At 39.6% G+C, this 19,023-nt stretch overlaps 1 protein-coding gene, 1 long non-coding RNA gene and 1 other non-coding gene across 4 annotated transcripts in view; 1 reads left to right on the forward strand and 2 right to left on the reverse strand.

Annotated features, from left to right (window-relative positions):
• The window catches only part of TEX14 (testis expressed 14, intercellular bridge forming factor), an 82,008-nt gene extending 69,885 nt beyond the window's left edge, over positions 1-12,123 (forward strand). Inside the window, exons 27-32 of the mRNA XM_029928347.1 lie at positions 2,525-2,602; positions 3,354-3,453; positions 7,391-7,483; positions 9,402-9,511; positions 10,975-11,035; positions 11,471-12,123. Of these exons, the coding sequence (XP_029784207.1) occupies positions 2,525-2,602; positions 3,354-3,453; positions 7,391-7,483; positions 9,402-9,511; positions 10,975-11,035; positions 11,471-11,507 (479 nt within the window). The 3' untranslated portion in view covers positions 11,508-12,123. The remainder of the gene's footprint in view (positions 1-2,524; positions 2,603-3,353; positions 3,454-7,390; positions 7,484-9,401; positions 9,512-10,974; positions 11,036-11,470) is intronic.
• Positions 1-19,023, reverse strand: part of LOC115282362 — a 31,541-nt gene that overhangs the window by 10,280 nt on the left and 2,238 nt on the right. For both annotated transcript variants that reach the window (XR_003904612.1, XR_003904613.1), the window contains exon 3: positions 2,004-2,083. This is a non-coding gene — a long non-coding RNA (uncharacterized LOC115282362). The remainder of the gene's footprint in view (positions 1-2,003; positions 2,084-19,023) is intronic.
• On the reverse strand, positions 15,082-15,296 carry LOC115283156. The gene has a single exon (XR_003904953.1). It is a non-coding gene; the product is annotated as a small nucleolar RNA U3 (small nucleolar RNA).

Consider the following 19,023-nt stretch of genomic DNA (forward strand, 5'->3'; position numbering starts at 1 on the left):
TTCAAATAAAATGGGCCTCACATTACTTCTGAAACCTGGACAGGATAATTAGCCTCTGTCTGTTGTCATTTTGTTACTTTATGTTACTTTAAAGGGCCTATGGTAATGATTCTCAGAGAAATAACAACATTTAAGTGGTTTATTATGATGAAATTCTTTTATTAAACGAATTTTTCACCTTTTTGAACCAAATGGGCTATACCTTGGAGACCTGAAGTCTGGCTACTAAGGCCAAGATATCCTGTACTTTCAGTTTTGCCATTAGCAGGAGGTATTAGAGGTATTGGCATCATGGATGAATCACCTTTCCATGGGCAGAGATGTCAGTGGCACAAGACCTAATGAGACCAGAATTTTCCATTTCAGGCGCAGAGCCAGCTCTACCAGCTCAATGTTAGTTGTTTCTGGACCAGCTGGCCATGCACAGCTGAGCCGATGGTGACAGTAGGAAGCGCTGGGGTAGGTGATTTTCCTATCCAGGAAAGATGTGGTTGTTCTCTTCTTGACAGTCTAGCTGACCAGCCTCTTACTATGAGAGGACACATCTTGGCAGATTTGTGACAGTCCAGTTCTTGGGATGGGGCCTCTAGAGAATTTCCCTATATGCACCAGCTGGTTTTCAGGGTCTCTGAGGTTTTGTGTCTCATCAGGAAGAGAGAGGTTAATGAGGACTTACATGGTCTGACTCAATGGACAGCTACCATCTAGGCTATCACAGCCCCTGACTGTTGGTCTGATGAACTAGGGTGGAGCCAGTCAAAGCTGCCAGAACTTCCTTAGTTTCTTTTTCTATACTCATAAGCCCTTCTCACCTCATCCCACCTCTTCCCCAAAGCCACAGCGTCATAGGGTTGTTGGGTCAGGCTCTTAGGGCACCTACTCCCACACTGGCTTTCCTTTCCCAGAAGGCCCCAGGGAGTCCTTGCAAATTCCTTCTCTCCAGTTGTTTTTCTTAGTACAGTAATAGACTTCTTATGAGAGTAGAGGTCACCCACATATTTCCAGCTCAGGTAGATTCGCAGTGTCATTTGATCTTTTGTCATGATTTAAGGCAGTATTTGTAGGCTCCTGTGCAGTTTGACCTTAGTGATACTTTTCCTCTGGACCCTGCTGTCTTCTCTCTCAGTCACCATATGGACTCCCCTGTTTCGGCAGCTGTTAGCAGGCTTCTTCCTGGGTTCCAGCCTCCTGGCACAGCTGTACCCTAGCACACTCTGCAGAAACCCTTCTTGATTTTACTCATTGGAATTATCTGGACCAGGTTTCTAGGTGATGTCTGTACTTTGACACAGGTCAGTAATTTTCCAGAAAGACAAAAGTGAGAGATCACTTGGGTAGTTTCTGCTAATAATGGGCACTCCCACCTGATTATTATAAATCATCATTCTGTTGTTTCACCTCAAGAGAGCTTTGGGGGTGACCTGGTGCTGACGCCTGTGCTTTTTTGGAGGGCCCACATTCAAAGCTCTAGGCTTCTGACAAGCGCCTAAAGGGGAGGATCCTCTTGAACCCTAGGATATAGATGATCTTTTAAGATCAATAAAGGACTACCTTTAACAAGGATGAAAATGGATTTTTTTATTTCAAGTTATTTCAAGTGGTCATATGGGGGCCCCTTCATATCCAGGAGCTGCCAAGAAGGGCCTGCTTTCTGACCTGCAGGAAGAGAGTCCTGTGCCTGCACACAACAGGGTACACCAGGGAGTCCAGGGCCCTGCATGTGCCACCTTGCAGCTGTCCCCCTGCTGTGCTGTGGGAGCACTTGAAGGATACTGTGCAGCCAACAAATGCAAAGTAGTATGCGGTTTGGCAGATATTTGTCTTGGTCTAGTGGTCAGTTCTTTAGGAACTGGAAATTATTTTCTTTGCCTTTTCATAAACTAGGTAAAAAATAGGAAATATAGGCCACAGAGATGGGGAAAATTGGAAGCTGCTTTGATGTGTTACAATCTTGAAAGAGTGTAGGATAGAGATTAATGCATAAATCTTAGAGCTGGACTTACTCGGTTCAAATCCCAGCTCCACTTCTTACGTTCTGTGTGATTCCAGGCATGGTCCTCAATCTTTACCTTCATTTCCTCATCTGCTCAACAGGAATAACAATCACATGATCAGTCTTGTAAGATTGTTACGAAGATTGTGAGCATGACTGTTGAATGAATGTGTGTAAGTTAAAAATAGTAACTGTTTCTGCAACTGGCTTTGCAAGGGTTATCTATCATTGTTATCATTCTTATTTTTATTTTTAGTGTTGGATGGGATTGAATGCTTTAGGCCAGTGGTTCTCAAAGGTTATCAGCTGTCAGAGTCATCTAGAGGGCTTATAAAATATGATTGCTGGGCCCCACCCCCAGAGTTTCTGACTCTAGGTCTGGGATGAGGCCTGAGACTTTGCATATCTAAGTACTGAGTGTACTGAGGCTGCTGATCCAAGGACCACCCTTTGAGAACCACTGCCCTAGAGAATGGTATGACATGTGAAGGAAGAAATAAGTTGCTTTTTGCTTTTGTATTATTGTGACAGAGCACTTGAAGCAACAGCAGGCCTTATCCACAGTGTTGGGGGAGAGCACAGCAAGTCATCTGGGTGTCACTGTAAATGGTAAGTCAGACCCAGACCCTTTTCATCAGGTCCTTGCTGTCACACTGTCCTTGGCAGCACATTTGCACGTTTGGGACACTGTGGGCCTTGAGATCAGGTACAGTTCCACCTTAGTTGCCACTTTTGTGTGGCAAACTGTTTAATGTGTCTGAGCCTCAGTCATCCTCATCTATAAAATGGGGATGATAACTCCTACCTCCTGGCCTACACAATACCTCTATGCACAGTGCCTGGTACATTGTAAGACACTAAACAAACCTTCCCTTCATAGAACTGCTGGCAGGATGAAATGAGACAGCAGTATGAAATGGCTGGCATACATTAAAGGGTACTACCCTTCCCCACCCAAATTCCTTCCTTGGGGCTCTAACCTAGAAACATCCAAAAAGTGAGAATAGGGTAGTCACCCAAAGTAATCGGTGCAGTTTGTTTTCAGGGTGTCTGTCCTGCTTCCTCTTTTATGTGCCCTCTTCCTCCTCTGCTTCTTCTGTCTCTCTTGAATGTTGGCACATGGAAGGTTTCTTGTCACTTCACCTGGCACTAGAGAGCTCGCAAGACCCCGGAAGCAGCTGCAGTGAATGCAGACACCCTGCAGACTGCCCCCTGGCCCTTGCTCTCCTGGGAAGAAGTACTGCAGTGCAGACTTCAGGGACCACTGATTAGACTTCATTTTTTGCACTCCATTTCAAGGCAGGCTTTCTCAATTTGTTGTTGTTGCTCTAATAAAGTTAAATATTTCAACCACTTTTAGATCAAAAGCACTTAGAAGAACAAGAAACTAACAGTAAAAAAGAAGATAGCAGTATAGTCTGGACCAAAGAAGCTCAGGATCTAGAAGAGGACACAGAGAGGTACAGAAAAAGCTGAGCTTCTGAAAGGATTTAATAAACTGCATTAGTACGTGTTCATTTTTCTTCTGCTATTGACAAATAAGGGGAAAAAGGGTCTTTCTTCATACTATCCTAATAGCCCCTATTCCTAAAAGGTTTTTGTTTTTAATTGTAATTGTGATAAAATACACATAAACATAAAATTTTCAAGTGTACAGTTCAGTAGTGTTAAGTATATTCACATTGTTGTGCAACCGGTCTCCTGAACTTTTTCATCTTACAAAACTGAAATTCTATGCCTATTAAAAGCCAACTGCCCCCTTTCCTCAATTCCTAGCAACCATTATTCTACTTTCTGTGTTCATGAGTTTGACGACTCTTGATACCTCACGTAAGTGAAATCATACAGTATTTGACTTTTTGTAACTGGTTTATTTCTCTTAACATAATGTCCTCAAGGTTCCTCCATGCAACCAACATAGTCAGAATTTCCTTCTTTATTTATATTAGAGAGAGAAACAGTGCATGAGTAGGGGAGGGGCAGAGAGCTAGCCAGAGACACAGAATCTGAAGCAGGCTCCAGGCTCTGAGCTGTCAGCACAGAACCCACTGTGGGGCTCAAACTCACAAACCGTGAGAACATGAGCTGAGCTGAAGTCAAATACTCAACCAGCTGAGTCACCCAGGCGCCCCTAGAATTTCCATCTTTTTTAAGGCTGAATTACAGTGTGTGTGTGTGTGTGTGTGTGTGTGTGTGTGTATCAAATTTTATCTGTTCATGTATTGATAGACACTGGGTTGCTTTCACCTTTTTGCCTGCTGTGAGTAATGCTGCTGTGAACATGGGTGTACAGTATCTCTTCTGGACATCCTGCTCTCAATTATTTTGGATATGTACCCTGATGTGGTAATGCTGGATCATATGGTAAATCTATTTTTAATTTTTTGAGGAAATACCATACTGTTTTCCACAGCAGCTGCAGCATTTTACATTCCTACCAACAGTGTACAAGGGCTCCGATTTCTTTACATCCTTGCCAATACTTACTGTTTTCTGGTTTTTTGGTAGTATCCATTCTAATGGAACAAGTATGAGGTGATACCTCATTGTGATTTTGATTTGTATTTCCCTAGTTAAGAGTGATGTTGAGCATCTATTTGTATATTTTCTCTGGAGAAGTAACTATTCAAGTCCTTTATCCATTTTTTAATAGGATTTTTTTCTTGTCAAGTTGTTTTTTGTTGTTGTTCCTATTTCATTTTGTGAGGCAAACACAGGTTTCTGCTTCTTTCAAAATATTTTATTATTTAATTTTTAAAAGTTTTTTAAGATTAATTATTTATTTTTGAAAGAGAGAGAGAGAGAGTATGAGCAGGGGAGGGACAGAGAGAAAGAGGGAGAGAGAGAGAGAGAGAGAGAGAGAGAGAGAGAGAATGAGAATCCCAAGCAGGCTCTGCTCTTTCAGCACGGAGCCCAATATGGGGCTCAAACTCACAAACTGTGAGATCATGACCTGAGCTGAAGTCGGAGGTTTCACCAGATGAGCCACCCAGACCCTCTTAAAAGTTTTTTTTTTTTAATTTTAAATATCTTTTATTTATTTTTGAGAGGCAGAGAGAGACAGTGCGAGCAGGGGAGGGTCAGAAAGAGAGGGAGACACAGAATCTGAAGCAGGCTCCAGGCTCTGAGCTAGCTGTCAGCACAGAGCCCGACGCAGGGCTTGAACCCACGAACTGTGAGATCATGACCTGAGCCGAAGCCGGACGCTCAACCGACTGAGCCACCCAGGCGCCCCTTAAAAGTTTTTTTATGTTTATTTTGAGAGTGTGTGTGCGAGCATGAGTGGGGTAGGGGCAGAGAGAGAGAGATTTCCAAGCAGGCTCTGCGTTGAGAGCACAGATGAGGCTGACACAGGGCTTGTTCCCACCAACCATGAGCTCGTGACTTGAGCCAAAATTGAGTCCCAATGTTTAACCAGCTGAGTCACCCAGGTGCCCCCAAACATTTTAATTAAAGGCTTTAGAATAGAAGTTTTAGATCTTTGTGGCCGATAAGGGAAAATGGGGGCAGTCATCCTCCTCAGATAATTCAGTCTAAAAACACAAGAAACCCAATTCTGTTTCTGATTCACAGCTCTCCTTTGACCTGTATTGTAAGGTAAACCGCTTCAGTTCCCCTCCTTTGCCTTCTGACTTCTCTTGCCTTGTCCTAACCATCATTCAGGGCTGGCACTGGCATGAAGCGAGTGAGACACACTCTGGGCACAAAATTAAAGGAGACACCAAAAAACGCAGAGTCAAGATAAATTATTTTAATGCATTATTTTAAATGTTTTTAAAAAATATTTCTTTTATTCTTTTTATTTTTTTTAATTTATTTTTGAGAGACAGAGAGACAGCTTGAGCAGGGGAGGGTCAGAGAGAGGGAGATATAGAATGTGAAGCAGGCTCCAGGCTCTGAGCCATCAGCACAGAGCCTGACGCAGGGCTCGAACCCACGAACCATGAGATCATGACCTTAGCCGAAGTCGGATGCTTAACTGACTGAGCCACCCAGGTACCCCTTAATGTATTATTTTAAAAAATGAAAACTGATGCCAAGAAATTCATGATGAACAAAATATCTAAATTTGTTGAAGAAAAAGAGGATCTGAATTTGCCCTTGCACCACTTGCCTTACCCTATTCCTGGTCCTGTGGATCTTTATAAGGTAGCCCTGCAGAATTCTTTCAGCTGCAAATGATAAAGACTCTACCTTCATGCTTAAATGAATTTGTTTCCCACAGGAGGCAGTCTCACAGAGTGGCAGGGCATGCCTGGTGTAGCAGCTCAGTGATGCCACCAGGGACTTAGACTCTTTGGATATTCCTCCTCCACTACCTAAGCATGTTGGCCATTATTTTCGGGCTTGTTAACTCCTGGTTTCAAGATTGCTGCTATCTATACACCAGGAAGGTGGGAAAAGGAATATTCTGACTCTGCCCCTTTTTATCTGGAAAGCAGAAACTTTCCCAGAAGCCCTCCCCAGCAGATGCACATTTATATCTCACTCACCAAATATGATGCTTGACCACCCTCAGTTGCAAGGAAGACTAGAAATTGAATTTTTAGCTTTTCAGCTGATATAGAAGAATAAGGCAAGGAAGAAGAGTGCTATGAATAACTTTCCACATTCTTCAAGGGCTAAATCATTTTCTGTGATGAAGGAAAAGAAAGAGACCTGGAAGGGAAGGTCTGGGAGGTGGAAGAGGAGATGAGCCCTGGGACCTGCAAGGAAGGTCCTGGGGAGACCGAAAAGACAAGGGCAAAGGGAGAGGGAGAGAAATACCTTTGTAAAGTTCTAGAACTCTTTTTATCTCTAATGTATGATGTAACTCCAGTCCTTGCATCTCCTCAAAACACCTTCAGTAAAAATCTATACCATTATTCAAGCAAAAGAAGATTAGCTCAAGAAGGCCAAGTTAAATGTGGTGGTATAAAGTACTTTACATGATCAAAAGTTAACTACTATTATTTTTTTCCAAAATGGCTGGCTGTGCTGGACACAGATAGATGCCCACAGTGGGACTTTTCAGGCCTTCTGAAAGCACTCTGCATCTGTTAGCCTCAGAGTCAGTTCTTCATCCAAAAAACTTGTAGGAATGAGTGTACAGTTCTAGCCTATGGTGGAAATTAACTTAATGACCTAGAATTGAGACTAAGTCTGGTGTTGGACTTTGGGAGGTAGCTATTCTCATGGGAGCTGAGGCTTTTTATTAAGCTAACGAAGAGTTTTTTGCATGCATCTAAATTGGACCTAAGTGACCTCTGTAACTGTAAATATAATCTCACCTAGCTATCATTTTCTTACGTGTACAGTGAAAGCACACATTTTAAGATCCTTTCCCACTCTAAAACACTGTGCCTCCTTGTCATGGGATAAGAATTACCTCAATTCTCTTCACTTGCCCTTGGACAGAGCTCACTCTACCCTCGATGAGGACCTAGAAAGATGGCTACAGCCACCTGAGGACAGCACGGAGCAACAGGATCTCCCCGGAGGCTCTACAAGGTTATTGTTCTCCATCAGGGGATCATTTTCATGTTTGTCAAGAAGGAGGACTAAATTTTAGTCTTTGAAAAAAAAAATACCTCAACTCTTTGGAGAATGAGTGTGTCTGCAGATAAGCCAGCCTTGACTCCTGACTGCCCCTCTTTCTCCAACTACACACAGTGCTCAAGATACTGATTAGCAGATTGATATCAGTATACAGAGAGGTCTCTAAGATTTCTGTGCCTTGGCCATGTCACCTTCAACATTTTCATCAGCCACTTGTATTAAGTCAGAAAAGGCCTCCCTATCAAATTTTTAGGTAACACAAATCTAAGAATGAACACTAATGTGATAGGTGATAGACTGTGGATTCAAAATGGTCTTGACAAGTGGAAATGTTAGATTCTTCTAAAAGATGAAGGTGAGCATTCAGTTGTGTAGAATGCAAGGGATCTGACCTAATGGAGAATTTTTGACTAGAAGCTCCTCACTAGTTGTATTGAAGGTAGGAAGTATGTCATCTTATTTTTATATGCTCAGCCCTTGGCATGCATTTTGAGACATGGTAAGAATTAAAAAAATTTTTCTTGAGGAAGGCATACATAGTAACTTCATGAGGCCTCATTGATGCAGTTGCTGAAACAGTCAGTGCAGCATTAATGCTGAACAGACGACAACGTCTTGTCTAGGCCAAGGTGGTGCCTCACGCTAAAGAGAGGACTTGTAGGACACAGTGTGGGGCTTCTGTCTGGGCACAGTATTTTATTACTTTTTTTTAATGTTTATTTTTGAGGGAGAGAGAGAGTGAGAAGGAGGAGGAGCAGAGAGAGACAGGGAGACACAGAATCAGAAGCAGGCTCCGGGCTCTGAGCTGTCATCATAGAGCCCAATGTGGGGCTCGAACCCACACACTGTGAGATCATGACCTGAGCCAAAGTCGGACACTCAACTGACTGAGCCACCCAGGTGCCCCTCAGATACCTGAAATATAAAGTGAAGAGAGTCAGCTTACTCTCTTGGGGCAGATCTAGTGACTAGAAACTGCAGAGTTAGAGATTTTATTCAGTAAAGCACATGCTTTTTAATAGCCATAGCTATCTGATAGAGAAAGCAAGTTCCTTAACTTTTACCAACAGCTCCTCCCACTCAAGCGCAGGCTGGACAGCTCTGATCCTGGGCATTTGGACAGAGGTGGAAGAGACCCTGAAGGTTTCCTCTAATTCTAGAGCCTATGATTCTATTAATGAGAGGTTGGGGGGAAAATCCTTTCTGCTCTAGGTGGCTTTATTTTCTTGCTTGTTTTACGTATTTTGTTTTGAATATTTAGCAAATGAAAAAAGAAGAAAAATCCCCAAACAGTGTCAAATTGGTTCAGTCAGCATCTTTTGAGCGCTGACAGTGAGCCAAGTTGTGTGCTGCAGGAGCAGAGGGGTAGGATGTCTCTGCGCTTCAGGGGCTTACAGTTGAGTGGGGGAGATGATTTCTGCCTACCAGTTTGGCAAATACGGTCTTAAATTGTTAGATACTTCAATCAGAGATACTTGAGAGTTTCAGGAAATGAAGTAAGGTAATAAAATAAATGGTGGTTCTAAAAAGGACACAGTTACAACATAGGTGAAATGCTTTTGTTGGGGAGGGGAAGTGGATAATATAGCCTAGAGGTTGGTAGAGTCTGAGACAGCCTGCCTGTGTCAGATCCAGATCCAGGACTCACGAGGCATGTAACTTCTGTGTACCTACGTTTCCTGATTACTTGCTGGGGATTGTAATGGTAACTACTGTATATAGTCGTGATAAGAATTGAATGGCCTACTGTACATTATAGCACACAGGCCTGGCCATTAGTGCTAGCTAGTATGTTTCTTTTGGAGTAGGTAGTCCTGTTCCCCTGGCCATTGGGCACATGGTTTGATGCCCCAAATCATTGTCATTGAAGGGAGACAAATACCAAGGATCAAGAAACTGGTGAAAAGAAGAAAAAAGGGGAAGAAAGCTTCAAGTCAGAGAAAAAGAAATCAGACAGCTTTTTAGAGAATTCTGAAGAAGGTATGAATTAATGGTTGTTTATAATGTAACCTGGGGTCCTTGGGCTGTGATGATTGTCAGAATTATTTAGAAATACTTCCCAGATGCTATACATAATGCTTCTATGCTTTCCTCCTGTAGTTCAGCCCATATTTTCTGTTAATTGCCAGTCATACCTTCATCACAAAACAGTAACATCTAATTCTATTTCTAAAGCCAGCCTTTGGCCAGTCTCATCATCTTGTCTTGCACATTGTCTGGAAAAATGTTTTACTTCTAATTGTCTAATGTCTTCAAAAGAGTTCTAAGTTTAGCTCACACAGGGGCTGCAGAAAGAAATCATAAACTGTGGAATTAAAGTGGAATCTACAAATACTGTAAAAGGTATAAATTGATCTTAATTTCAAAACTTTTTTTTAAGAATGCATATTTTCATTTCTTTTTTTTTTATGCCTTTATTTTGAGAGACAGACACAGAGTGAGCAGGGTAGGGGCAAAGAGAGAGAGGGAGGCACAGAATCCAAAGACAGGCTCCAGGCTCTGAGCTGTCAGCACAAGGCTCAAACCCACGGACTGTGAGATCATGACCTGAGCCGAAGTCTGATGCTCAACTGACTGAGACACCCAGGCGCCCCCAAAATTATTTTGATAGAGCTTTAGACGCCATTCACAAATGACTCCCTCCTATATTTAAGTTCCTCATACTTAAGAAGTTAGAGATATTAAATCTCTTTCAGAACACCTGATATCCCTTTCATCCCTTCCCACGTTCGTTCTCATTCTCCTCCTTTCTCTGCCCTATTTTGTGCTTTGTGGACTATCTCCTGGGCTTTCTGGCCAGCAGGCTTCCTGTTGACCAGTGGAAAGAGGACAGAAGAGTAGTTGGGACATTACTTCCCCTTCCTGCCTACTTCAGCACCATCTCTGCATAGAAGTGGTGTGCCTTCTCCAGCATAGCTTCTGTAAGGCAGCCTGTCCTGTTCCAGCTCTCACCGGGTTCGAGTAACTGTTCTGCCCCAGCTCTACCCTAGTCCCTTTAGACTTAGAATTGATAGTGACTTCCCACTGCTGCTAGTCTTTGTGTGCCTTGCCATCCCTTGTTTGCTTCCTTAACTCTGACTATACCTGTGTAAGTAGTCACTTCATTAAAGGACCTGAGGGTGCATTCTTTTCCCTCTGGCGCCCTGACTGGCGCAGGACCAGAGTGTGTGAGCATTTAGCTAGTGTTGAATTAACTGAGAACATAATGCAGAGACTTTGTGAATTGGCATCATTAGTATCCCTGGCTGGGACAGGGAGCTGTAGAATGTTAGGTGGGGAAGCCCAGTAACTGTTTTTAGAAAGATTCTATGTCTGTAGCAGAAAACAACTATTGCCGGTAAAGCAGTCCACCCTAAACTAGAGAGAGAGCACTAAAGCAACTTCTGGATACTGACACCTTTTGACCCAGAAAGTAATGTGGTTGTGTTTTCTTCTTTCTGTAGTTCATCAAGAGGAACTAAAACCCTGTTTTTGGAAGCGACTGGGTTGGTCTGAACCATCCAGGTAATGAGTCACCATATGTTTGTAGGTCAAAGTTCACTGTCTATAGACAACGTGAACAGGCTTTAAGCTTTTCTCAGCATCTAAATAAACATTAAAAGTAAAGCTATTGATAAAGTTATTTGAATGACAGTTCAGTTGCTCAATTTTTTATATGTTGATGTTTATAGTTAATTAAAATACAAGGTGAAATTAATGCCAGCTTTAAGTCATCAATAGAGTCAGCACAAGAACAGTTTTAGACAGAGATGGTGCTATCAACTGCTTTGTAGTCATTGTGCATTCCCATGACATACTAATTATCTCCTTGATTATCAAGATCAAAAATCCCTCTCCCTGGAACACAGTTGAATAGAAAGAAAGTGTTGTTTGTGTCTTTAAAAAACATAGATACTAACTTGAAACTTTTTTTTTTGTCTTTAAAAAATACACACACAGGATAATCGTGCTGAATCAGAGTGACTTGTCAGACTGATGGGAATTGGGTCGCAGGTAGACTCCTGGCCTGAGTTTGAGCATTCAGCTTGTGAGTTCCTGTCTCTCCTCCTGTGCTTCAGTCACCATCTGGGCAGTGATTCTGTACCTCGCACTTTGTTCAGCTGCCACAATAGACAGAATGGCCCTGTCTGTTTGCGCCACAGTTAACCATTTGTTTTAAGTTCAGATTTCAGAAAAGTGAAAGGTAGCTTTTATTGTAAAATTTTCTCATTGTTCCCAGAATGGCTTTGATTTTGGTTTTGTTGGTACAGATTTTTGAAAACTTTAACTCCTTTTGAAAACTTTAACTCCTGTTATATAATAAAATGTTTACCTTGAATACCATTTAGGTTTTAACTGTGGAAGAGATATTTCTGTTTTAGTTATTGGGAGAGGAACTGCGACCCAAAGAGGCTTCAATTTCTGTTATAAAGTTTGACAGATAAGCAGTGACTGCTACCACCTATCATATAAGCCAGCACAAGTCATCCATAGTTTAGAACAGAAATACTGCCTTCCTCTTGGCCAGGATTGCCATATTCCCATTCCAGCTAGAATTTATTTACATGATGAAAATATGGTGGGAATAAAAGTCTGAGATATTTTGAACCCTTTTAAGTGTTTAACATCATTTCTGTATATTTCGGATCGTATATCTCTCATCATTTGTGTTTTAGAGGAGTGAAATTGTGGGAAGATGAAGATCACAATCTATTTTCTAATTTAGCCTCTAGTGACTACTAACCAGATGCACACATGTGTCTGGCATGGTATTTAGAGGATTGATACCTTGACCTGCCTCAAGTATGGAGCTTTCACATGTGAATAAAAACCTTTTTTTAGAAGTTATGTGCTGTTGGGCAGTACTAGCCAGCTAACATTTTATTCTTAGCAAGTGAATAATAGGTCTTTTGTTTGTAAAACCTGAATAGTTCCTGTTGAGGATGGTCATATCATGCAGTTTTGTTAGCGCCCTAGAATTCTACCCTGCACAAATAAAATAAGAAGGTACAAATCTATTTGACCATTTTGAAACAAGGAAACAGTTGCTTGCCATTGTAACCAGAGCAAAACTAAAGCAAATTACTTTATAAATAACACTGTGTATAAGAAACTTGGAGGGAGACAAAGACTTATAATACATAGTCCTTCCTCTCAAAAACCTTTAATTGGTGCAACAAAAACCGACATACATAAAAATATAAGGACTTTGTGTCCAGGACCCACAGGGAAAAAAATGTATGTAATGATAGACATATCACGCTAAATAGTGAGTTGTGATATTGCAGCATTATCAGTTAGTATTCACAAAGGCTACAAGTTTCGGATATAAACTCTAAACTCTCACTGATGTGATTTGTAATCTTTTGTCTACAATGCCACTAGAGTGGACTCTTCTAACTGGCCAGTCACTGTGTAATATTGACCAGAATTAGCAATAATAATATTGGTAGATAATGTTTATTGGTCATGGAGCAACTGTTAGGTGTCAGGGCTCCATGATCTGCCCAAGACCATACTGGAGCAAACATATTTGTATATTTTACAGTAAAGCATAGTAGCTTCCCCTCAGACTGTAGTTCAAGAGTGCCTTGAGCAAAGTGTAAGGATTGTGGAAGTGAACCAAGAGCTAACTTTGAGTTAAAATTGATGGTGATATATCCTTTATGAACTTAGTCCCCATCCTCACATTTGTTCTGTGAGTTTGGTGCTAAGTTTTTGGAGTATACTGAGTCCTTCACTTTTCCTCAATATGTAGAAACATAATAAATACATAAATGGTTCTAGACACATAGTAGATGGTTAATAATTTACTGTTGGCTCACTATTGAATGTAATTTTCCCCTTGGAAAATTTGATTATTAGAAATTTCCAGATTAGATTTCAGTTTTTGTTTTTGGTTTTCCAAATACACTACTTTTGGCCCTTTTCTGGATACTAATAGTACTGTTGTATAGGTTGCTATTAGAAGTGAATTTTAGTTGTGTTGGGCTGCCTCAGAGGAGCATGTGACTTGATCTCAGTATCCTGAGTTTAAGTCCTATGTTCCGTGTAGAGTTTACTTAAATAAATAAACTTAAAGAAAAAAAAAGAAGTGGGTTTTAGAAAGGTGCTTTTCAAGAACTTAGAAATAAGTTGGTCCTCTGGGAGTTACATAAGTAAAAACCCACTGTCTCACTGACTGTGATTAATTATATAGTGAAATAAAATTAAAGGACCTTCTGTAAATGTGTGACTTAACAGATACTTGGAAATAATATTGAAAACATAGATTAAGGAGGAGGGATGTGTCCTACCAGATACGAAAGCATAATATAAAGCTGCAATAATTAACAGAATATGGTGTTGACATCAGAATGGAAACCTGATCCTTTATAGTTTCATCCCCACCCCTTTCAGTTGTTGTTGTCATGAAATTGCATCTTTATATAAAGTGTCACCAAAAACATAAGCTAATAATTTTTAAAATGCATTAGTCTCTTAAATTATGTAAAAAATAAACCAAGATTTGGAGTTATAAACAAGTTACAGTAACACTAGCTTTTATACTAATAACTGCTATTTTCTTTCTTTAAATGTATTGATCTCTTAAATCATGTAGAAAACAAAAAGTGCAGTTACAAACCATTGTAACTGTTGTAACCAAAATTAGTATAAAAGCTAATACTAGTTTTTATAATTGCCCATGTACTTACCTTAATTAAGATCTTTATTTCTCCATATGACTTTGAGTTACTATGTAGTACGCTTTTATTTCAACTTGAAGCATTTCTTGAGCATTCCTTAAAGGGTAGGTCTAGTGGCCACAGACTCCCTCAGCTTTTGTTTTTCTGGGAATGTCTTAATGTATCCCGTTTGAAGGACAGTTTTCTGGATATAGGATTATTGGTTGGCAAGGTTTTTTTTTTTTTTAATCTTTAGCACTTTGAATATATTGACCTACTGTCTTCTATCTTTCCAAGTTTCTGCATATAAAACCATTATTAGTTTATATTTGGGGGCACAGTATACATAGGAATGTAACTTTGTCACATCACTAAGGGGTAAGATAAAGCTATAAAGGAAGAGAGTTTATGATTGTTATTGAAGTTAAGCTGGTACAAATTCAAATTGAGTATTATAAATTTAGGATGCAAAATGTAATCTTCATGGTTACCACAAAGAAAATAACTATGGAATATACACAAAAGGAAAAGAAAAAAGACTTTAAACATTTCACTATAGAAAATCAACTAAAAACAAAAGGAGACAGTAATGCAAGAAATGTGGGACAAAAAAGTTATAAGACATATAAAAAAAACAAATAACATAATGACAAGTAAAACCTCATCAGGAATTAGTTTAAACATAAATGAATCAGGGGTGCCTGGGTGGCTTAGTCAGGTAAGCACCTGACTTTGGTTCAGGTCACAATCTCGTGATGCATGAATTCAAGCCCCACATCAGGCTCTTGCTGACAGCTCAGAGCCTGGAGCCTGCTTCAGATTCTGTGTCTCCCTCTCTCTCTGCCCCTCCCCTGCTCACACTTGTCTCTCTCTCTCAAAAATAAACATTTTCCCCCCCCTCCGGAAACCACTCAGACAGTATTCCTTCCCTCTTCTCCCCTAAAAAGAGGAGAAGAACGATCATCAATGACAGAAGGCAGCTGCACAAAACAACACCCAAAGTCAGCTTCACGCTCAGGAAGGGACACTGTACCTCCTCCTCGTGGTTTCGGGTACTCTACACGTTCAGAGAAACTTCTCTAGTAACGAACTATAGAAATGATCCCTGAAAGTATAGTCTTCAAAAATAAACATTTTTAAAAAGTTTAAGTGAATCGACCTCTCCAATCAAAAGATAGAGATTGGAAATGGATAAAAATACATTAACTATATGCTATCTATAAGAGACATTCAAAGACACAGACTGGAAGTGAAAAGATCGAAAATATATTCCATGCAACTAGTAACCAAAAGACCAGGGGTGGCTATACTAATATCAGACAAAGTAAACTTTAAATCAAAAGAGGTTACAAGAGACAAGGACATTATATACAAAAAGTTCAATAGAGAAAGAATATATTATAATTACATTTATATACCTAATGACCACCAAAGTATATGAAGCAAGAACTGATGGAATTGAAGGGAGAGAATAGACAATTCTGTAATTGTCAATAATTGGAAACTTCAAAAACTCACAACAATGGATGGAACAACCAGACAGAAGATAAATAAGGAAATAGAGGGGTTAACAAACCAACTAGATCTTGCAGATTTATACAGAACACACCAGCCAACAACAAAAAAATACACATTCTTCTCAAGTACACATGGACATGTTTTAGGATAGAATATATTGTAGGCCACTTAAGTCTGAATAGATGTTAAGAGATACTCTAAAATATCTTCTCTGACAACAGGATGAAGTTATAAACTAATAAAGGAAATGTGGGACGTTCATAAAATTGTGGAAATTAACACTTAACACAACCAATGGATGAATCACAAGGAAATTAGAAAATACTTCAAGATGCATGAAAACAAAAGCAACATACCAAAACTTATGGGATATACCAAAAACCACACTAAGAGGGAAATTTGTAAGTTATAAACACATTTTTAAAAAAGATCTCAAGGGGCGCCTGGGTGGCTCAGTTGGTTGGGCGTCCGACTTTGGCTCAGGTCATGATCTCACGGTTCGTGAGTTCAAGCCCCACATCAGGCTCTGTGCTGACAGCTCAGAGCCTGGAGTCTGTCTTCCTATTCTGTGTCTCCCTCTTTCTCTCTGACCCTCCCCCGCTCATGCTGTCTCTCTCTTTCTCTCAAAAATAAATAATAAAACATTTAAAAAATGTTTAAAAAAATAAAAAAGATCTCAAATCAACAACCTAACTTTACAACTTAAGGAATTAGAAAAAAAAAAACAAACTAAACCCAAAACTAGCAGAAAGAAGGTCATTAAAGTGGGGACATTACTACTGATTCTACAGAAATAAAAAGGATTATAAGAGAGTACTATGAACAGTGCCAACAAATTGGATAACAGATGAAGTGAACAGATACCTAGAAACACAAAACCTACAAGACTAAATCATGAAGAGAAAATCTGAATAGACCTACAACTAGTAAGGAGATTGAATCAGTGATCAAATACCTCCCAATAAAGAAAAGCCCTAGACCTGATGGCTTCACTGACAAATTCTACCAAATATCTGAAAAGAGGGACTAATACCAAAAAAAATTGAACTTTTCCAAGAAATTGAAGAGGAAACACTTCCTACAAATCATTCTGAGGCCAGCATTATGTTCATACCAAAGCTAGACAAAGACCCTCACAAGAAAACTACAGATTGTATCCCATAGGAGCATTGATGCAAAAATCCTCAACACCAGCAAACAAAATTCAACAGCATATTAAAAAGACTATACACCATGACCAAGTTGGATTTATTCTTGGAAGGGAAAGATGGCTTAATACATGAAAATCATAATATGTATTGTTATGATATGCCACAATGTAATAAGTGATATCCCACGTCAATAGAATAGAGAGGGGGGAAATCCTCATTATTTCAACTTGATGCAGAAAAAGCATTTGACAAAATCAACACCTTTGCATGACAAAAACAGAGTAGAAGGAGTAGAAGGAAACTATCTCAATATGTTTAAAGCCACATACGAAAAGCCCATGCCAAACATTACACTTAATGGTATGGAAAGACTGAAAGCTTTTCCTCTAAGATCAGAAAGTAGAGAAGGATGCCTGCTTTCCCCACTTCTATTTAACATAATACTAGAAGTTCTAGCTAGAGCATTTAGGCAAGAAAAAGAAATAAAAGGCATCCTAATTGGGAAGGAAAATGTAAAATTATCTGTTTCCCAGTGATATGAACTTATATGTAGAAAACTCTAAAGATTTAACCAAAACAAACAAAACCTGTTAGAACCAGTAAATGAATTCAGCAAAGTGGCAGGATACAAAGACAACACACAAGATTCCATTGCATTTCCAGACATGAACAAGGAAGAATCTAAAGGGAAATTACAAAAACAAATCCATTTACAGTAACATCAAAAAGAATAAAATACTTAGGAATTAACCAAGAAGATGAAACACTTGTACTATGAAAACTACAAAACATTGCTGAAAGAAATTAAAGAAGACAGGTAAGTGGGAACGCATCCTATGTCATGTAATGGAAGACTCTATATTGTTAAAATGCCAAAACTACCCAAAGCCATCTATAGATTCCGTGCAATCTCTATCAAAACCCCAATGATGTCCTTTGGAGAAATAGAAAAACCCATCCTAAAATTCATATGAAATCTCAGTGGGCTCACACTTCCTGATTTCAAAACTTACAAAGTTCCAGTAACCAAAGTAATATGATACTGGCATAAGGAGAGACATATAGATCAATGGGATAGAATAAAGAGAGAGTCTAGAAATACAACTTTGCATATATGGTCAAATGATTTTTTTAAATGTTTTATTTATTTTTGATACAGAGAGAGACAGCATAAGAGGGGGAGGGTCAGAGAGAGAAGGAGACACAGAACCAGAAGCAGGCTCCAGGCTCTGAGCTAGCTGTCAGCACAGAGCCCGACGCGGGGCTCGAACCCAGGAACGTGAGATCTGACCTGAGCCGAAGTCGGAGGCTTAACCGACTGAGCCACCCAGGCTCCCCGGTCAAATGATTTTTGACAAGGATGCCAAGATCATGGGGAAAGGACAGTCTTTTCAACAAATGGTGCTGAGAAAACTGGATATCCACAAGAATGAAGTTTTTATCTAACATATATCTAACACCATATACAAAGAAATGGAAATATGGAAATATCTATAAGAACGAAATTCTTACCTAACATTTATCTAAGAACATATAAAAAAATTAACTCAAACTGGGTCAAATACCTAAATCTAAGGCTAAAAACAATAAACTTAGAAGAAAACAAAAAGCTTTACAGCATTGGGTTTGGCAATATTTCTCGGACATGACATCAAAGGTACAGGTAACAAAATAAAAAGTAGATATATTGAACTTCATGAAAATTTAAAATTTCACTATCCACAGAGTAAAAAGACAACCGCTAGAATGAGAAAAATAATTTTCAAATTGTATATTTGATAAGGGATTAATAGCCAGAATATATAGAGAACTCTTAAAATTCAACAACAAAAAACAGTCCAATTCAAAATTGAGCAAAAGACCTGAATAGACTTTTTTTCCAAAGAAGTTACATGAATAGTCAATGAGCACATGAAAAGATGCTCAGCATCACTAATTATCAGAGAAATGAAAATCAAAGCTGCAATGCAATACCACCTCACATTCTTTAAGGTGGCTACTATGAAAAAAGCAAAACAAGTGTTGGCAATAATGTTTTCAAATTAGAATCCTGGTGCACTGTTAGTATGAATGTAAGATGGTACAGTCATTATGGAAAGCAGTATGGTGGTTCCTCAAAAAGTTAAAAATAGAATTATCATGTGACGCAGCAGTGTATTCCACTTCTGAGTAGAGTCTC

Source organism: Suricata suricatta, chromosome 17 (assembly GCF_006229205.1).
Source record: "Suricata suricatta isolate VVHF042 chromosome 17, meerkat_22Aug2017_6uvM2_HiC, whole genome shotgun sequence".
Lineage (NCBI taxonomy): Eukaryota > Metazoa > Chordata > Mammalia > Carnivora > Herpestidae > Suricata > Suricata suricatta.